The sequence below is a fragment of the Narcine bancroftii genome, chromosome 11 (assembly GCF_036971445.1).
Source record: "Narcine bancroftii isolate sNarBan1 chromosome 11, sNarBan1.hap1, whole genome shotgun sequence".
Lineage (NCBI taxonomy): Eukaryota > Metazoa > Chordata > Chondrichthyes > Torpediniformes > Narcinidae > Narcine > Narcine bancroftii.
Window position 1 is genome coordinate 7749806 of NC_091479.1, and position 21289 is coordinate 7771094.

Sequence of the window (21289 nt, forward strand, 5' to 3'; positions counted from 1 at the left end):
TCAGTAATATATCTTTACCTCCAGAACCGCTGAATTCCTGCAGCATTTCTGTGTATTTTTACTGCAGTCACACTGTCTGCAGAGCACCTTTTTTTATTCACATCTCTTAGCATGTAGTCCTGCTGCCTGGAATGAGCCAGTCAGCAGTATTCCCACACCAACATCTCCATGTGCTGAATGGCCGACAGGTTTTGGGCAAACCAAAGAGTGTCTTCCAGCAGTTCCGACTGTGTGTCCTTGGGAACAGCCTGTAGATCAGCTCGTCCTCTTGAGCTGCTGCTGGGGATGAATCATGACAATGACCCCTGCATCCTTCTCCACACACTTAACCGAATCTGTCCTCTGCATAGAATGGGCGACTCTCTCCACTCCACCCCACTGCAGTCATCTTGGGACAACGTGCATTGTGGGTGATGCTTCAGTCATACAGGAAGGATCTGACTGTGCTGGGTTCTCACTGACAGTCAGACCAAGTCCTTGGTGCTTGTTTGTGAGATCTGGCGATGAGACATTCCATCAGATGATCAGGACGGTCTGCTCAGGGAACCACCCCACTAAGAAACAAATCCTCATCTCTCCGTAATCTTCAGGATGCTCTGTGCTGACCCCTGCCTGATGGCCTTGTGGTCAAAGGTGTTGGTCTTGAAGAACTTTTCCATGTGGCCAAGTCCAGTTGACTGGGGGGACGTTGTGCGGCAATGGGGCCAGCCCTATACTTTGCAACACCTGGGATGGTAGAATATCAGCACAGAGTGGCACTCGGTGACCTTGTACTTGGGTTCCAAGCATCGTCTGATGCAGACACACAGGAAGGTGGTCCTCAGGTTGAAGGCCACATTGGGTATGCCCTTGCCCCATTGTCTGCGACTTGAACATGGCGACTCTTCGGACCATTTCAATCCCGGATCCCCCATATGAACTCGAAATCAGCTCTGGTGACCACCAGGATGGAGGTCTCGAGACTGGGCCATTCCTGGGTCTCGTACGGCAGTCCCGGGCAGTCCCTGTCCTGCACTTAGGCGATAGCATTCCTTAGCAGTTATCCTAGATCTTCCTGCACAGAACAGTGCAGTATGGTCTGTGAAGATTACTTGCTCCTGGCAGACTTGACTTGATTGGCGAAGGCCTTGGACGCATTTGACAATTATCAGTGATGGGTCTCCGATTCCTGATCTCTCCTTCTTGATGATGATGATGATGCCCTTCATCATGGAGTCTGCCAGGAGCACAGCATTGTCTTCTTCGAGCTGGTTTGGGCCCTCCTCCAGTCCCACAGAGCCGTGTGCAATTCAGTCAGTCAGCCATTGCTTCCGGAGACTTGTTGGGGACCCAAAGAAACAGATGGAGTCATTCAGCTCCCCAGGGTAATTGGCAGTCCAGACTTTCTCTGTCTTAGTCAGGAGGTTTTTTTTTGGGGGGGGGTGGTATTCTGCCTGTACCCTTCATGTCATACAGTTCAGCATTAAAGGTTCTGAAAATCCTCTCTATGCCCATCTGCGAGGATGTGGCTGAGCCGTCCTCTTCCTTAAGGTGGACAGATTTGCTATCAGCCGAAATTGTCCAGTGCCCCTTTCAGTCAGAGATAGAGAAGCAAAAGAGAGACACCTCTTCCCCCCCCCCCCCCCCCCCCCCCCCCCAGTGCACCTGCAGCCTTTGTAGCCACACAGCCTTCCATCTGAACCGTTAGCAATACAAGCTCCAGATGTATGTCTCTGACACGATGAGGAAGCCTCTCACATCCCGTTCTGTGACCGCAGTTCCCCGCAGCTTGCGGGCGTACCTCTCCTCAGTTCTTCAGCCTTGGAGCCCCTTCTGGTTTGCCAGTGTGGTCACTGGCCTGTGGTTTGTCTCCTCTGCTTCTCCTTCTAACCGGAGAATTTTCTAGTTCCCTGTGCTGGTCCTCTGCGTGGCCGGTCTGCAGCTCCACTTGCCAAATGCCTTCTGGATGTTAATGTGTGCCATAGGACTGCCTTGCTCTAATCAATCCATGTTAAATAATACTCTACAATGGTGACTAAATTCTTAATCCAATTTGAGTATTCTACAATTGAAATTTCTACATGTTAAAAGTTTTCTTTCAGTGGCTGTTCTCCACCTGAGCTTTGAAGCTGCTTCATTGGTGATTGGGCAAGAGTAATGAACTTTAACCTTACTCCTGCTTAAGTACGTAGAAATATACGTTTTTCCCTTATGTAAGATTTTATAATTTATATTCTGATCAGTCACTTGTGGGTTTGAGTGTTCTTTCTGTTCATATTACATTAATTCTTGGCTCACACCACACATGAAATGTTTCAACTTCTTTCCCAGTGATGCACTGGCCAGCGAGTCAGTCACCTGTCTCAATGCAGCACTTCCCATCTTCGAAATATCTGGGAAGAGATTGGAATTCCAGAAGATCAAAGACTGCAAAGAACAGAAGTTGTTAAAAAGCATATTAAGGCAAGTGGCACGAATTAATTTTGGGAATAAGGAATCTGAATTATTCTTGGGAAATAAGAATCCGAAATACCACAAAGCTGTGCAAGAAATTGCAGCACAAAGCTTGACATGATCTGGACTGGCTGCTGTGGCCTGCATGTTCAGGTGTGACATTTCATTCCTTCCAGCTGAACATTGCCACGGGGATTGTTTAAGACTTTTTTATTACCAGCAAATGAAATATGCAGAATACTAGGGTTATATTAAATATTCTCTTGATTCTGCAAGATGAGCACATTTTTTATTATAAATGTTTTTTTTAAACAGCCCTCTGTTTCAACTGCAACTATGTTGATACTTTGTCTTTTTAAATCTACAGATTAAAAAAAAATTCTTTAACATGTATTGGCTCCTCATTGTGATTCCATTAAAATGGACTCAACAGTAAAATAATAGTATATTGTTGAGAGTTATGATTTTGTTTAAAGGTTTTAAAATGCGTGAATGAGTGCCAAAATCCTTTCAAGAAAAATCAGTTGTCTCCTACTTCCATACAGGGGCTTTTGGACATGATGATTGCAGAGGAAGAAAATTTGAGACAACGGCTGAAAAAGAGCATTGCTGTGTGCCAGAAAGAGCTTCACACAGTGTGCCAGGAACTCGGTTTGGATGCACGGCTGGTAAGAGTTAAACCTCACTGCCCTCCAATCTTTGAAGTGCTTGTGTGAGAGAAGGTTAAGAGATTTCACTTTTTTTTTTCCGAAACGGTCTGATTGGCAAATCAAACTTGTATTTATAGCAGTCAGAAGAATATTGCACAATGCTGCAGATGGAGAAAGATTTGCGGACCCGTTTGGAGTCCTTTTGAAGGAGAAGAAAGAGAGGATGATAAAATTAAAGGGCCTTAAGGAGGAAGATGAAGAGCTTTGTGACATATTGTGTACAACAGGCTACTCCATTGATTGTGATGCCGTCCCCAGCGTTGAACAGCTAAATGCATTTCGTCAGCACATTGCTTCACTTAATGAAGAAAAGGTAAAAAGCAATTTAGGGATATTAAAATACAAGTCCACATCTATGTCATCTAATAATAATTTAACTAATGTTTACTTGGGTATCTTGCAGATGATCCACATTGTTTTGAGGATCTCCATCTCTGAGACCCTAGACAAACTTGTACCTTAAAATTGTCTAAATGGCTTTAACTTTACTTTTTTGGTCATCACACAAAGAATTTTGAACTTGGAATAGTTTAAAGTTTAATGGTACGATGCTGTGGTATGGAAATCTGCTGTCGACAAAAAGGCTTTGGGTGTTTAACCAATTGTACCTTTCAGTAATTTGTTAACCAATAATTAAAAGTTTGAAGTTACAAAGCTGGTTAAGTTAGTCTGAGATTCCATTCAAAAATGGTCTAATTCAAGGTAGATATAACTTTACAGGCCGAGTTGGCCTCCGTGTATGCGCTCCTGCAATGTGTGCAATTCATTTTTCATGATGGGAGAAGTGTAAAAATAAGGACTGTAGTGTTTCGTGTCTTGTGCAAACTCTCTTCTTGATATAAATTTATTGTGTTAATACGTTGCTCAGAACTGCTGAATTCTCCAATAGGCATGTTTTTATTTTCAGGAACGCAGAAGGACTGAGTTTGTGGAAACAAAGAAAAAAATAATTTTGTGCATGGATGAACTTGATCAACTGCCTGACACCAGCTTTGAGAGGGAGATTGTATGTGAGGACGCGGATGCATTCTGTCTGTCCAATGAGAATATTATCGGCCTGAAAACATTACTTGAACAGGTAAATAATGCATGCAAAATCTAACCTCTAGTGCTCCCCTCTCAATCTTGGAGCATCTCCGACTTCACTGATGCCACCTTACTAATCACAGAGCCTTGCTCCTATTTCTCTTTAGCTTGAGATGAAGAGGGCTCAGAATGAAGCAAAGTGCTCCGAGTTGAGAAGTCAAATAATTAACCTGTGGGACTGGTTGAAGATTTCGGATGAAGAACGGGATACTTTTGCTGTACACATGGTTGGATCCAGAAGTAAAACAATGCAAGCAGTAAGTATTTTGATGTGTAACATTGCCATTTATCATTTAAGGAATGATGAGACAAATGGTGCTTGTTATTTGAGTATAGATGGTGCATTTTTCAGGAAACATGAATGTTGAAATATTTAAATTGTTGTCTGCTTTCTTTCTCCCCCCCCCCCCCCCCCACGAGTCACACTTGTGCTAAATATTGATCACCAAAGTTATCTTAATGTTATTGAATATTTTCAACTGTTGTCATATTGATAATGTTACTAATGAAGTCTTGTTCCTTGAGTCAGTTTTTAAAAAAACAGAACTCTCATTCAATAATTATTTTCCACACTGCAGTGGTTGGAGTTCAGTTGTAATCCTTGCATGGCTAATGAAAAATAATGTTGTGAATCAGTTACAGACAGAGTTGGAGCGTCTCGAAGTCCTGAAAATACAAAATCTGAAAAATGTGATTGAAGCTGTCCGACAAGAGCTGGCATCCTACTGGGACAAATGTTTCTTCAGCTCTGAACAGCGCCAAGCTTTTGTCCCATATTATGAAGGTTTAACTATTGATTTCTAACATTTTACTGCTAAAGGAATTGTCTAATCTGCTGTGGCCACACTCTCAATTGTAGATGTGGGGTGATACATGTTGGACAGCCATTATAATGGAAATACAAATGGAAGGTCTTCTTCCTGATTGAAGAACTTGCCGACTTATTACGCAGATTCATGCTGCTGTTTGTTTGTGCGCTGAATCTTTTATTCCAATTGCTATCTGTTTTGAATTTTTATTGGAACTCTAATTCAAAAAACTGATTTGGGCTGCAATGTTAAATGTCCTTTGCTTTCTCTTAGAGAATTACACCACAGATTTGTTGCAGCTTCATGACTTGGAGCTGAATCGATTGAAGCAGTATTATCAAGTACACCATCAGCTATTTGAAAGTGTTTGGAAATGGGAAGAAAATTGGCAGCTTTACTTGGGGTTTGAGGTAAGTATCGGGAATTTAGAATAAAATAGGAGTTCTTTTACTGAGAACTGTGCCCAATTTCTTTTAGTCAGAATGTTCTGCATATACTTGTAATTATTTGATTCTATTGCATAATTCACCCAAACATTTTCCATTATTAAACAAATAGAATAAAAACTTTGTCCAGTTTGTGAATACGACAGAAAAAAATAATTATGCTATCATGAAAAGTTCTTTAAAAATCTATGGGAGAATTTGCTAAAGTAAAACTTTTGCAAGTCAGATCTACCATAACCCAGGGATCCTCACTGTAATTAACCAAGTTTTTTTTAAATTTTTTTAATTTTTTATTTTTCACACCATAAAATCACGTTAGCCATGATATACACTTTTCTTTTTACTGTAATTAACCAAGTTGAAGGCAATTTCATTGAGGCAAACAGTAAGAGTTTAAAATTCTCTGCTTACAGAAGAAGGCGTCAGACCCAAACCGGTTCACCAACCGAGGAGGCAACCTTTTAAAGGAGGAGAAGCAGCGAACCAAGCTATTCAAAATGCTGCCTAAAGTATGTAATTGTGTACTTTACACCTTGAACAAATTGAAATCTCCAACTTGTGTGAATTTAACAGTTATAGTATGAGTGGGTTAAGTGATGTAAACAAGGAGTAGCTAAAGTTTAAAACTGAGAAACCTGGGTGTTTCTGAAGTGGAAGGCATTTATTTTGATAAGATAGCACATAGTATTCAAAAATTTGGTGGCAGGATTAGCGTAATGGTATTAGAGTGCCAGCGACCCAGGTTCAAATCCGGCACTGTCTGGGGGGGGTGGAGTTTGTATGTTCTCCCCGTGTCTCTGTGGGTTTCCTCTGGGTGCTCTTTTTTTCAAAATTACTGTTATGGGCGTGGGGGGGGGGGGGGGGGAGGGTGGAGGCTCATGGCTGGAAGAGCCTGTTACTGTGCTCTGTCTAATTTTTTAAATTTTCTCAACGAACATTGTTTTGATAAAGAATCAGTACAGCTTACTGCAAATGTTAAGCCTACTTTACCATTTATAATTGATATGTCACTCATCGGCTTAACTGTTTTGTTCTATATTTTAATTGCTAAATTAATATTGGTAACAATCACTGGATTTCTGTGAGGGGTGCTGGACAAAGTGGTCACTCTCTGCCATCCTTAGGGTAGACAAAGCCTTTTTAAAAATTAAAAAAAAAATTCATGTATGTTACCTTCTAAATGTAGTATTATGACAATAATGGAACCTTTAACCTAGGGCTTGAAGTTGAACCTTCATTGTGTTGCCATTTCTATGTAATGGAAAATGCTTCCTGGTTTCATCTGATTTTCTCATTGTCATCTTGTTAATAAATTTGCCCCTGTCCTGTTAAAAGTGTCACTTTAAATGTTTTAATCGGTTTACTTTCAACACCTACAACTGAAATGGAGTACTCCACAGAGGGTCTGACCGTGTTTGGTGTAATCAAAGCCATTTTATCTATATGTGAACCAACTTTCCATTTGTATCTTCAAAACTCTGCTGAGTGCATGTGCCTGATTTTCTACTTGTATAGTATCTCATTGTTAATAACATTTAATTTTGTCTGATTTGGATTGGATTGCTTAACATATAAAGTTGGAATTGAAGGCGTTGAGTCTCTGGAGTGAAAGCTCCATTCATTGTTTTACATTTTAATTGTTGTTGCTGAAGTACCTCTTTATTTTAGCTGGAAGAAGAGTTAAAAATGCAGATTGATGCCTGGGAACAGCAGCATTGTTCACGGTTTTTGGTTAATGGACAAAATTTTATGGATTATGTATCCAAACAATGGGAGCAACATAGATTTGAGAAGGAACGTGAGAAACAAGAGCGGGTAAGGCTACGCTGTTTATTTTACAGCAGTACTAATGTCTGCGATTAAAAGTCTAAAGGCTTTTTAATCACTGGAATGACTGTGTTCTAACAGAATATGTAACCAGCAGAAAGAAGAGCCACATTAATTGTGATTAATGAACGAAAACCCCAACATGTATCTGATTAGTGATTAATAGGATATTGTTTATATTGGCAGCAACTGAAAAAAAGTAGGCTGATTGAGGAGGAAATGTTGTATGGCAGTGCCCCGAAAACACCAAGCAAGCGAAGGGTTAATGCGATGAATACACCTGGGAAATTACGGAAGGTAAGGGCTCTGAATTTGTTAATTCAGTTTTGGGATTTGTCTGTTAGCTGATGGTGTCTGAATTAAAGCAGTGAATACATTCTGATGTCTCCCATTGATGACCGTAAAGCGTATGGGTACACAAACTTGTAACTTTTCCATATCTCATGATTTCCATTGTTATCATTAATGATCACGTATGCTATAATCTGTGCTTATTGCTACACATTCTCTAATATACAGTATTGCAAAGCATGGATTAGAAGAGCACAGTTTGCTGTTAATAATTCTGGTTCCTGTGTTGACACTAAAATCTTGATGTGCCTTTGACTTCACCACCTTTGTATTAATACTTGCTCTTTCCTGCTTTTGTCTTAGCTAAATGGCACTTCAATTGCTACACCCAACAGCACGTTTCGCTCTGCTATTGGTGGTAGTGTTTGTTTCTCACCAATCTCTCGGCCCCCAATGTCTGGACGCAAGGTCAGTCGCCGCCCTGCAAGCTTGTTATCTTTGTGGGCCGAAGGGCCTGTACTGTGCTGCAATGTTCTATCTTGGGTGTCTGAGTTGTTCATTTATAACTTCAAAAAAAACCAATGTCTTCTATTTAAACAACATACCATAAACCTTTTAAGTCATTTCTATCAATTATAGAAATTGTGATATTTGAGACAGCTGCTAATCTCTACTCTGGATGAATTTGCTGTGAATTTTGGACTTGCGTCAAGACACACAAATGTCTTCTGGTTCCTAATGTTGTTCCACGTGGTGCATGAGATTTAAAAAATTTTTTTAGAGAAACAGCATAGCAATGGGCCGACCTGGCCTCCGAACCTGTGCCACCCAAATGCACCAATTAACCTGCAAACCCCGTACATTTTTGGAAACTGGAGATCCCAGAGGAAATCCATGCGGTCATCAGGAGAATAAACTCCATGGACAGTGCCAGATTCGAACCTGAATCTCTGGTGCTGTAATAGTGATACGCTAATCGTGCAGCCCTTCTATGAAATTAGTTACACGTGTGAAATGCAATTAGTTTTCTCATTCAACTAAAACTTGATTGAACTTCAATTTTTGTATGCTACAGATTAACACCTACATTTTGTATACTGAGCTCTCCTGAGGAAAAGGCAGTCACAGCCAGCTAATTGTTCTTTCTAAAGCTTCACCCTGTTACGTCAATTCAGTAATATTCCTGCCAACCAAGTTTGATAATTTGGCTAAGCACAATATAAAAATGTCAAAATGCTATAATGTGATCCTTTCAAGTCGTGCACCAAGACCACTGCTATGTTGACATTATTCAGTCTCATTCTCTTTCCTGTTCCTCTTTTAGCCAGGACAATCAGGGCGAGCACCAGGATATTCGGCTACAAAGCTCCCACGCCAGGCTCTCCTTGAAAAGAACAAAGAAAATATTTCTCACCTAAGTGCAACAGCAGTGAGTGGTGCGTCTGCTGGCATCTACACTCCACAGCATAATCTCAGCGTAAATTCAGTTGCCACCACTTATTCTGAGTTTGCGGTAATTTCAATTTTTGCAGTCATCTACCAATCACTGTGGCAGCACGCACTTGGTGCTGGAGATTGTGGGGTCTTAAAGAAAAATAGAACAAAAGTTGCATGGTAAATTTTGAACATATTGCCAGGATTGAACCTCGGAGGGGGGTGTGGGGGGGGGGAGGTTGGGTTTGTACTTCATAGCAAAAAGCAGCCAAAATTAGTCAATTCAAACCTGTTAATTTGGCCTGCTTCCGAGACGACTTTCTCAAATTTTTCATGTGATATTTTGCATTTCGCTTCTGATCCACTATTTCTTGGAAGTTTTACATTGATGTTTGGAGTACAAAATGACTTTTTTATCAGAAATTTCAATAACCAGGAGACTAATATGTAAAAACCTTAATTCAAATTGTCATACACATAAAAAGGAGCCTTTTGGCTCATTGACAATCAAACACATTTTTACTAATCCACTAAATTCATTTAATTCTTCCCACATTCCATCAACTCCTGACAGATTTGACAATTCACTTACACATTTGGGGTAATTTATCATGACTAATGACCAATTTGCATATTTCTGGGGGGATGTGGAAGGGAATGGGAGCTAAGGCGATCCATGCACACTGCATTGGAGCTGATTTGAACCCAAGTCACAGGCATTGTGAGGAAAGCAGCTGTACCTGCTGTGAGGGGATTTAAAAGAAATTATTACAAGTAGATTGGAGGTCTGGAACAAAAAAAAAGGCATTTGGCCTGAGCAGCCTTTCTCCATCCATTTTGACTGCATGTTTGGCCTAGTCACCACCACCCATCGGCAGTCGGTGCTGTTTTTGTGTCAATACTATGCCCAGCAATTTGTACATCTTCTTTTCTGCTCATGCTCACAAGACAACTTTTCTCCGGGCTTCTGTCCAGTTACTCCAGAAATCCTCATGGCATTTTAGTTGAAGAGAGAGATTCAACCCCATTCTAGGAACCAACTCACAAAGAGAATTTCTGAACTTAATGGTTTAAAAATTCTAATACATCTTGTACTTCTAGTTGAGAACTGCTCTAAAATGTACAATGAAATAAGTAGCAAGATATGTCAAACTGGATTTATCCAACATTCATGACATGGGTGTTGTAACCTGAGCATTTCTGTTCTTCTTAGGGCCCAGAATTATTAATCCACTAAAACTTGCACTCAAAATATTCTTTGCAGAAATGTTTGCCAAACCCATAATCCAGATGTTACATACAAAATCCTTACGACTTCAGAAAAGTTGTGTGCTCTTTATGGACCCTTACTGAGTAAAATCCATATAAACCATATAACCACTTACAGCACAGAACAGGCCAGTTCGGCCCGACTAGTCCATGCCGTAGCAAATCCCCACCCTCCGAGTCCCACTGACCAGCACCTGGTCCATACCCCTCTAGTCCCCTCCTATCCATATAACGATCCAGTCTTTCCTTAAATGTAACCAATGATCCCGCCTCGACCACATATGCCGGAAGCTCATTCCACATCCCCACCACCCTCTGCGTCAAGAAATTTCCCCTCATGTTCCCCTTATAATTTTCCCCCTTCAATCTTAAACCATGGCCTCTGGTTTGAATATCTCCCACTCTTAATTGAAAAAGCCTATCCACATTGACTCTCTGTCCCTTTTAAAATCTTGAACACCTCCATCAAATCCCCCTCAATCTTCTACGCTCCAGAGAAAAAAGCCCCAGGCTGCTCAACCTTCCTCTGTTACACAAACCCTAACATCCTGTCAACATTCTCATGAACCTTCTCTGCACTCTCTCTATTTTGTTTATATCCTTCCTATAATTTGGTGACCAAAACTGTACACAGTACTCCAAATTTGGCCTCACCAATGCCTTGTACAATTTCATCATAACCTCCCTACTCTTGAATTCAATACTCCGATTGATGAAGGCCAACATTCCAAATGCCTTCTTCACCACACCATCGACCTGAGTATCAGCCTTGAGGGTACTATTTACCACAACTCCTAAATCCCTTTGTTGCTCTGCACTCCTCAATTGTCTACCATTCAATGTATATGACCTATTTAAATTTGCCTTTCCAAAATGTAGGACCTCACATTTATCTGTTTTTAAATTCCATCAGCCATTTCTCACCCCACACCTCCAGCCTTCCTAAATCACCTTTTAATCTACGGTAATCTACCTCATTGTCCACAACACCACCAATCTTTGTGTCATCCGCAAACTTGCTTATCCAATTCTCCACCCCTACATCCAGATCGTTAATATATATAACAAATAATAGTGGACCCAGGACCGAACCCTGAGGAACTCCACTAGTCACCGGCCTCCAATTGGACAAACAATTTTCTACCACTACTCTCTGACACCTTCCATCCAACCACTGCTGAATCCATTTCACTACCTCCTTATTTATACCTAATGCCTCCACCTTTTTTCCTAACCTCCTGTGGGGAACTTTGTCAAAAGCTTTACTAAAGTCCAAATAGACAACATCCACAGCTTTCCCATCATCAAGCTTTTTTGTAACCCCCTCGAAGAACTCAATCAGGTTTGTCAAGCATGATCTACCCCTGACAAAACCATGCTGATTACTCCCTATCAATCCTTGTACGTCCAAAAATTTGTAAATAGCATCCCTCAGAACACTTTCCATCAACTTACCCACCACAGACGTCAGACTTACAGGCCTCTAATTCCCAGGTTTGCATTTGGACCCTTTCTTAAACAGAGGAACCACATGCGCCACCCTCCAATCCTTTGGTACTACCCCCGTGGCCAGTGACATCCTAAATATCTCTGTTAATGGCCTCACTAACTGTCCACTAGCCTCCCTGAGTGTCCTAGGGAATATTTTGTCCATTCCAGGAGATTTATCCACCTTTATCTTTTTTAACACAGCCATCACTACCTCCTCGGTTATCCTTATATGCTTCATGACCTCCCCACTATTTTTCTTTACTTCAACTGGTTCAACATTTTTTTCCCTAGTGAATACCGAGGAAAAGAAATCATTCAAAATTTCCCCCATTTCCTCAGACTTCTCACTCAGCCTACCCTCGCTATCTACAAGGGGTCCAATTTTATCTCTCACTAATCTTTTACTTTTAATGTACTTATAGAAACCCTTTGGATTTATTTTTACTCTGTCTGCCAAAGCCTCTTCGTGCCTTTTTTTGGCCTTTCTAATTTCTTTCTTAAGATTCCTTCTACACTCCTTGTTGTCCTCCTTCAACTTCTCAGCTCCCTGCTCTTTATACCTCTTGTACACCTCACTTTTTCTCCTAACCAAATTTCCAATATTCCTCGAAAACCAAGCCTCCCTATGACTTCCAGCCTTTCCTTTGATCCAGTCTGGGACATAACTACTCTGTACCCTCAAAATTTCTTTTTTGAATATCCTCCATTTTTCATTAACATCCTTACCTGAAAATATCCTGTCCCACTCAATACTCCCCAAATCCCTTCTTATTCCTTCGAAAACTACCCTAAAACTAACAGAATTATGATCACTAGACCCAATTGGTTCTCCAACATTAATGTCCGCTACCTGACCTAGCTCGTTCCCCAACAGGAGATCCAGTATTACACCATCCCGAGTCGGTTCTTCTACTAACTGATTTAGAAAACAATCCTGAACACATTTAACGAACTCCAGCCCATCCAGCCCTCTAACCATATGGGTATCCCAATCAATGTGTGGGAAGTTAAAATCTCCCATGATCACTACCTTATGATTTTCACACATATACGTTATCTCCCTACAAATTTGTTCCTCTAATTTTCTTGGCCCATTTGGTGGTCTGTAATACACCCCTATTAGCACCCTCTTGCCTCCTCCACCCCTCAATTCCATCCAAACAGCCTCACTGGTCGATCCCTCCATACCATCTTGCCACCTCATGGCAACTCCTTTTTTACCCCCTGATCTATCACATCTAAAACAAATGTATCCTGGAACATTAAGTTGCCAGTCCTGCCCCTCCTGTTGCCAGGTCTCACTAATTGCCACAATATCATGACCCCAAGTATCTATCCATGCTCTCAGCTCATCTACCTTGTTCACTATGCTTCTTGTATTAAAAATATATGCATCTCAGAGAATGACCCTCACATATATTCTCTTTTTTACCTTCTACCCTAATCTCCATCCTACCTTTGTTCTTTTTTATTCCTAGCGAGGTGGGCATACTCCCTTGCCACTGCTCTCACACTCTGTTCCCCACCCCCCTGCCAAACTAGTTTAAACTTCCCCCACAGCTCTAGCAAATCTGCTTGCCAGCACATTGGTCCCCCTCCGGTTCAAGTGGAGTCCGTCCCTCTTATACAGGTCTGACCTTCCCCAGAAGAGAAATCCTGCAGTGTACTTAATGGTTAACTGTTGGGGCACAACTGGCCCTCACATTGATTTACCTTGAGTTGCCATTCTCAGCAGGGACCCCTTGGTCTGCAGCACATTGAAGTCAAAGCTTGTTTTCTTGTCTCGCGTAACTTTTTTTTTAATATATTGTCGGTAGAAGTAAGGAAGAAATCAAAATTTGACTGGTTCATGGGAAGGGGGTCCATAACTTTGAGCAGAGTCCAAAGGGGGCTGTAGCTGAAAAAAGGATGAGAATGGCTGGCCTGAAGCCATGTGCAGTGTGCCTTGATTCTATTGAGAATCCTGTCCACATCCTACTCCTTAGCCAACTCTGATATCTGCATTGCTTCTTGGAATCGGGGCTTTTGAGAGTTCTGATCCCATCCCAATTTGTAAGGTTGTAAAATGTGGTACAGTATTGGTTACAAGTGATATTGTACATCAAAAATGTGCACCTTTTCTGTGGTTTATGGTGTGAAAAATAAAAAATAAAAAAAAAAGAAAATGTGCACCTTTTTAAGGTGGATTTGCGATTGTTTTCAGAATCACCAATTTCCTTCTGATTTACACATTGTGGATTAAACTGTTCACTTTTTAATATTCCATGGTGTTTTTCCCCAAGTTGCAGTTCTAGTGCGTCATGTGATAAATGATCATCAAAAATTGCTCTGGGCGGAAGAAGGTTGTCCAAAGCTACTTTTGCTGACTTGCACGACTTTGATTTCATTCTGCTTTTTGTGTTTATAAAGTAAGATATTGTACAGAGAATTCACATGGTCTCACACAGAGTAATGACTTCATTTTCTATTTCACTCCTGGCTTGACCTCTAGTTTTCCTATTCTGTGTACTGTGCACGTTCGAGTAGGCAATTTTGTTCTGTTTTTCTATTCCTGTTCATTAAATCCACTCATTGACAAGTGTGGTAGGTCAGGAGAAGTTTAATATTCTGTACCAGCGATTGGTAGATGGTGCTGCTTTATCAGTCAGTGTGAATTTTATGCTTAACATTATTTAAGTAAAAGGTGCACTTGGAAAGGACCCGTTTTTCCTTTGCATCTTTGCTATGGGGTCACTTCTGTGAAGCCACTAAAGCAAATGATTTGAGTTCAGACTGGGGAAGGAAGACTCATTAAGTATAACTAACAATTCATTGGAATGTTTCAGGAAAGGATGGGAATCTAGGGTCTGGCGGGCATGGCATATGCTTGGGGCGCCACTTGAAGGGAAGCCCCCTACTGAGCATCACTGCCGCTATCCTGGACATTCAAGGAACGTAGACCTGTTTCTTCCATGCTCGGTCCACTTGTCCTTCTTCCTTGTCCTAGCGTTCGATCTCAATTGTATAACGGCAAGTACAACATGGCAGCCATCGAGGCCAGGTCTCCTTGTTGCCGTTTATTTTGATGCAATTGGCCACCCCTGCCATAGGCGCTATTTTGCATAGATACGCCGCTGATAGGAAGCCTGAAAACTTGGGTAACCAGAAATTCCAAAATCCTATCACTTCTCTGTTCTGATAGTAAGTTTTAATGATTTATCTTTGTGGTTCCCCTTGAAATCATTCTGGTGTCCTGTTGCTCTTCCAGATGTGGAACACCCTGATCTGTTGTAATGATCTCAAATCAACACTGCTTAAGTGGAAAGGATTGGAAATGTTCTAGAATTAGATTTCATATTCTTTTAGTTCTATTTGTATTCTTGATTAAATAGAATTTGTAAATAATCATTCTTGAAAAGTTTTAAAATAATTGTAAATTACATTGCTCTTACTGATGGTGTTTTTTCCAATTACTAATTCCTTCTCCTGGGGTATGCAAGGTTGCATTTCAGAGGTTGGAGTAACATGTAAATTTCTTTACCATCCGTAAATTGGAGGAACAGCACCTGATTTTTCGTCTGGGCTCTCTCCAGCCGGATTGCATGTACATTGACTTCTCAGGTTTCTGCTAACCTGCTCTCCTTTTCCCCTTCCCTTCCCCCTCTCTATTCATCTAGCCATCCCTGCTTTCTGCTGTGCCCTTCCTCCTTTTACCTCCTGCCTTTGGGACCACGTACTCACCCCCCATATCCTTTTATTAGGACCTTGATGAAGGGTTCAAACCCAAAACATCGGTTATGTATTTTTACCTTTGCTATATAAAGAACACTTTGACCTGCTGAGTTTCTCCACCATTGTGTTTTTACTTCAACTCTAGTGTCAACAGACTTTCATGTTTCACTTAAAATTCTTTTGCATTTGTCATTAATGGTCCAGGCTTTGCATTCAAATCTGTAAAATCTTTCCTTCCTTTTTTTTGATGTAATTTAAAAAAAAATCTTTCTCCCAAATTTTCATCTGTTTGGATCATAAATTCAAATTGTACATTTTTTAAATTAGTTGAGCCAAATAAATATTTTATTGTTCAATGGCAGAGCTCGATGTAAAGTCTGACCCATGTTACAAACTGAACTGTTTCTAAGAAGATGTACTACAAAGTTCTTGGTTCACACCAGTTATTCATTTTCTAGTGAAGGTATTCCTATTCACGCATCTCATTCTCAATTCTACTTTTTTGTATTATAAATTCTTTTGCATCTTCGTCAAAACATCCAGAATAGGGGGCAAGGTTTTGGTTGATTCTGGTTGCTTGTTAAATAATCCAATTTTAAAATGAGTGAGTCCTCATGTTCTCTTAATTTTGTGGGTTTTTTTGTATAGTTATTCTGTCAGCCTTATTTGTGTTTTCCTTTTTCAGCGAGAACTTTCAAAAGTTTCCAAGTCTGATTGCCAGTCGCAAGTTCTCAACTCCACAACAACCAATATCCACATCTGACTAAACCGTGGAATTCCAGTGAGAAGCAGGACAGCTCAGAAGTGAGCTGAAGGAGACCCCAATTTTATGTGCACAAAATGAACATGTTACAGTAGAGTTGGCGTGTTTTGATCTATTACTTTAATTAACGGGATCCGTGAAAAATGCCACAGATGAACGGAGGGAATGGAAATTTTCACTTTGCTACGTCGTCTGCAGATATCTTGGGGCATTAAGTAGGTCACCAAAGTATGTTCAGCGAGGAAGAGCTTTTTTATACAAGGAAATTGAATGATACCACATCATTGATCATCATGTTGCATCATTCTCTTTCCGAGTTGCCATTAGATGAGGGAAGGGGTGATTTATAATTGAGCTGAACTGGAGTAGATTATTGATCTTGAATCATCTTAGTGGGGTTTTTTCAATGTGGTGATGTTTGACTGCCAACTCGTGTTTCTGATTTTTTTAGATCCTCTTGATCTAATCAATTTGAGATTTCGCAGAAGTTGACTGTCCAGATCCTAGGAGATCCCAAACCTCGCTGGTAATAAATATGTTTTGCTAATTTTAGTCTGTCCAGAGAGCGAAACTATTTTTAAGCAAAATCCACGTGTTTGTAAAATTGTTAGCAAGTGGCAAAAGCACATAGTTGGTATGCCAACCAGATGGCTGGTGCATCTAATGACCTTGAGTCTTGCTTGAGTTTGGGGAATTTTGAAGCTCTCTGGTTATTTGGTGGATATTTTGATATGACCAGCACATGGTTCACTGTGGGGCCATTTTTCATGTGATCTTGTGGTTTTATATATTTCCAGTTCTGCACATTGAAATTGTTTTTATTCTTTTAAGCTAATCATGAAATTTGCACCTTTTTGCATTTTCCCTTATTTATTCTTGTCATGGCCATCTCTCTGTTAAAGTTAAGCAAATGTCATAGTTATGGGCAGTAAGGAAAGCCTTTAAACACTAACTGTAATTTTGTAATGTACTGTAGATACTTTATTAGTTGATACCTGATAGACTACTCTCGTCTGGCATAATGTTTGCTCAATGTCTGAATCAATCTATTCATGAATTAAGGTACGCTTTTATTCCATCTTGGAATCAAAATCTATCAATCCTAAAATGGGGTGGGGGGGGGAAAGAGAAGGGTTCTGAAATGTGTAGATTTAAAAAAAAGATTTTTTTGTTCCTTTTTGAACTGTGGTGTCCCATCAGATTGAGTTTAATGAATTTCTAGACCTTGCTCTAGGGAACTGTCCAATGTTTTCGACAATGCCACCTCTAAACTAATCTGAAAGTCGGGCAGTGCGTGAGAGCACCACTTTGTCAGTGGAACAGCTTGAGGATATGTGAAAAAAACTAGCTCTTGCTAACGTTCATACTAGTAAAGATATTTCTGACCTGGTTTGGCTAGGTTTTTAAAATCAAGTTTGCTTTATAGTCATCCAGAATTATCTTAAAGTATGAAATTTGTCACTGTTGATGTGTGGACAAAAATAAATCTGATGAGTAATTCCAAATTAAGTCCATTTCCGAATTATTGATTATTTGCAAGTATGCTAGGCTGTCAGAGATGAGAAATTCTCACAGATTAAACTTTGATTTAAAGAGATCTAACCTAAATTGTTTCTCTGCCCTTGTGAATCCGCTTGATTTTAACACAAACAAAAAACTGGCTCTTTAAAAACCTGGTTTGTGCAAAGTGACATACTTGGAAAGATTCCGTTTCTTTCCTTCCCCATTGTAGTTGCTGTTGTGGAGAAAGGTGCAGGCTTAGGACAATTCATTTCACAGATCAGAAATATATGGACAGACACAATTAGATTATGGTCTAGTATCTCTGCATCTACAAACCACCTGTCTCTTTAGACTTTGGGACTTCACAAATGTTCAAATTTTTTTGCCAACAATAAAAAGGTTAACATGCTGAGCATTATTTCTTTTACAGTATTTAAAAATAAATTGTAAATACTTTTCTGTAAATTCTATAGACGTATGATTGGCTATGGTCTGGTACCAGGCTCAACCATCCCAATTTCACTCAGTGGTGTTAGGAACTGTCTTTGCCTTCAATGTCCTGAGCTAAGAGAGTGGGTAGGTGAAATCAAGCAGGACTTCTGTGCCTTGTCTGTAAACTGTGATGTTTAGCATGGGCCACATGTCACTGAGATGCACCTTGCTGAACTGTTCTTGGGTCTGGGGCTGAGGACAGACATTCTGAGGTACTGGGTGGTGGGGAGGACATGAGGTGCCATGGTGCTTCAAGGGTGTAAATTATAACATTGGACACTGAAATATGTCAGTCTTCCAACCATTGTTTGGAGCTTGTCTTTACGTTATTCAATGTTATGTAATAAATAGAGCAATCTTTGTTTATCTGCTCATTTATTCCATTGCAAATAATCAACTGCTTCCATGCTATCTGCAAACCATGGAAAACTATTTGTATTGATGCCGCTTGTGAATTGAATAATTACTTGTTTTAAAGCTGGTATTCCCAAACTGAAAATGATGTGGGTTTGTGGTAACAGAATAGCAATTAGTTTTTCATTGAAAAATGGCTTAAGGGGCATATTGTGCTGCAGTGTTGGGCAACCTTTAATTTAAACATAGTGTGGTAACAGGCCATTTCAGCCCACGAGTCTAAACCGCCAAATTAACCTACAGCTCTGGTACAAACTTGTGGGCTGAAATGGCCTGTTACCTCGCTGTATGTCTAAATTCGAAGATTGCCCACCCTTGTGCTACCCCTTTGGGTAATTATTTGGGGTTGCAAGGATCAGAAGAATCCTTTGATCAGTGAACACCATGATAGAGCAGAAAACTTGACCTTTGGAATTGCAAAACACAGAACTACTAGAGAAACTCAGCAAGCCATGCAGCATCTGTAGGAAGCAAAGAATAATCAATGTCGACAAATGAGCAAAAAGCATCAAACCCTGAAGAAGCAAGTTTCAGTAGATAAAATTAAAGAGCCCAGGAGCGGGGCCTCCGCATTTCTATTTCTGATGAATCTTAGAAGTTTATTTTTAAGTTGGTTAATGCATCTTTTTGTGCCTCACTGCTACAATTCATAGAGCTTGTATGTCCAGAGTTAAATATTTCAGTTTTCAAACTCGTACAGTGATCAACGTTCATCAAAACTTAGTCATTTTTTTTACAAGCTTCACCATCGAGTTCGAGCCCCGTTTTTACCACCCCTCCCTCCTCTCATTATCACACACCATGGACCACATAAAAACCGGCATTCAAATTGGATGATATCTATCCTAATTTTAGCTCTTTCTGTGACTGATGCAAGAATGAAGACAGATCATTAATTCATATGTTTTGGTCTTGTTCGACCCTTACCGAGTATTGGAAAGAGGTTTCTCATACTTTATCAATAATTATTAATGTTAACCTGGCACCAGACCTGTTTGGTGGCCTCGTTTGGGAGATGAGTTATTTTGATCAGATGGAAAGCTGCTGTTCTGCCCACAATATCAACAGTTACATGATGTCATATTTAACCTTGGAGAAATAAGATGTTCCAGAAGTGGCTTGAATTTAAACTTTTCCAATTTTCTTTTGAATGATTTTCACAGCCTCCTAATGAGAATTGTCTTCAGGTTCTTTGTGATCATGTGGGTTTTTTAATATTTCTACTGGCAGTTTTTTTCTATATTGCCACGCAACTTAGCAATGGTTTGCGGTTTAGATTTGTTAATTATGTTCTTTTATTTCAATTTACCTATGACTAATATTTTTTTTCTGTGACATTGTGCTTCTCTGCTTTATTACAGTTGCATTAGTTTTGCACATCATGGATGTATTATACTATTATAAAATTTAATAAAAATATTGAAAAAGAAAAACCTGATGAAGGGCTCGGGCCTGAAACGTCGGTTACCCTTACTTCTGATAGATGCTGCGTGACCTCCTGAGTTTCTCCAGAGCATTTTTGTGTATCGTACTGCAGTCACCGTGGTCTGTGGACTTTCCTGACATTAAAATTGCCTATTTCAGTCATTAAAGTGTTGCAGTACCTGGTTTTTTTTGAAGTGGATGAGTAATGAATGATGTGCAATTTTATTTTTCTTCTCTTTGGCTTGGCTTCGCGGACGAAGATTTATGGAGGGGCTAAATGTCCACATCAGCTGCAGGCTCGTTTGTGGCTGACAAGTCCGATGCGGGACAGGCAGACACGGTTGCAGCGGTTGCAGGGGAAAATTGGTTGGTTGGGGTTGGGTGTTGGGTTTTTCCTCCTTTGCCTTTTGTCAGTGAGGTGGGCTCTGCGGTCTTCTTCAAAGGAGGTTGCTGCCCGCCAAACTGTGAGGCGCCAAGATGCAAGGTTGGAGGCGAGATCAGCCCACTGGCGGTGGTCAGTGTGGCGCATTTAACACAACACATGTTGATCCAAAGTGCTGAGCATACAATTAAGAATAAATTGGTTACTATCTAAACGACAACAAGCTACAAACACCAGACTTCAAAGAGCACAAATACACCCAGTCGCAATTCCATTTGGATGTTACAAAAGGTCCAATTGCAGCCATCTTTGGGCTGGTTTACTGACGTCAGCAGGACTTGGATGTTACAGTCTGCCAGCCTCAAAATTATTGTAATTTGTCATTAACCTGTGACATGCAAACAGGGAACTTCTGACTTTACAATTTTATGTTACAATGCCGACATTAATTTTGATTATTCTCACTATGCACATAAGATATTTGCATAACTAACCTTGTTAACCACTTACAGCACAGAACAGGGCAGTCCGGCCCGACTAGTCCATGCCGGAACAAATCCCCACCCTCCTAGTCCCACTGACCAGCACTCGGTCCATACCCCTCCAATCCTCTCCCCTCCATGTAATTATCCAGTCTTTCCTTAAATGTAAATAACCTCCTTGCTTCAACCACCTCTGCCGGAAGCTCATTCCACATCCCAACCACCCTTTGTGTGAAGAAATTTCCCCTCATGTTCCCCTTATAATTTTCCCCCTTCAATCTTAAACCATGGCCTCTAGTTTGAATCTCCCCCACTCTTAAT

General features: G+C 40.4%; 2 protein-coding genes across 2 annotated transcripts in view; both read left to right on the top strand.

The window, feature by feature from the left end:
- The window catches only part of vps33b (VPS33B late endosome and lysosome associated), a 42690-nt gene extending 42107 nt beyond the window's left edge, over positions 1 to 583 (top strand). The window contains exon 22 of the mRNA XM_069902230.1: positions 351 to 583. Within this exon, the coding sequence (XP_069758331.1) occupies positions 351 to 583 (233 nt within the window). The remainder of the gene's footprint in view (positions 1 to 350) is intronic.
- Positions 584 to 1720: 1137 nt separating this feature from the next.
- Positions 1721 to 20034, top strand: prc1b (protein regulator of cytokinesis 1b). Its single transcript, XM_069902231.1, is given in 16 exon segments — positions 1721 to 1842; positions 2311 to 2354; positions 2357 to 2442; positions 2979 to 3101; positions 3221 to 3278; positions 3281 to 3456; positions 4051 to 4221; positions 4337 to 4486; positions 4866 to 5013; positions 5312 to 5448; positions 5898 to 5993; positions 7153 to 7299; positions 7498 to 7608; positions 7966 to 8070; positions 8927 to 9115; positions 16193 to 20034. Coding segments are annotated over 16 exon segments (1941 nt in total). The 3' UTR covers positions 16271 to 20034.
- Positions 20035 to 21289: the final 1255 nt, after the last annotated feature.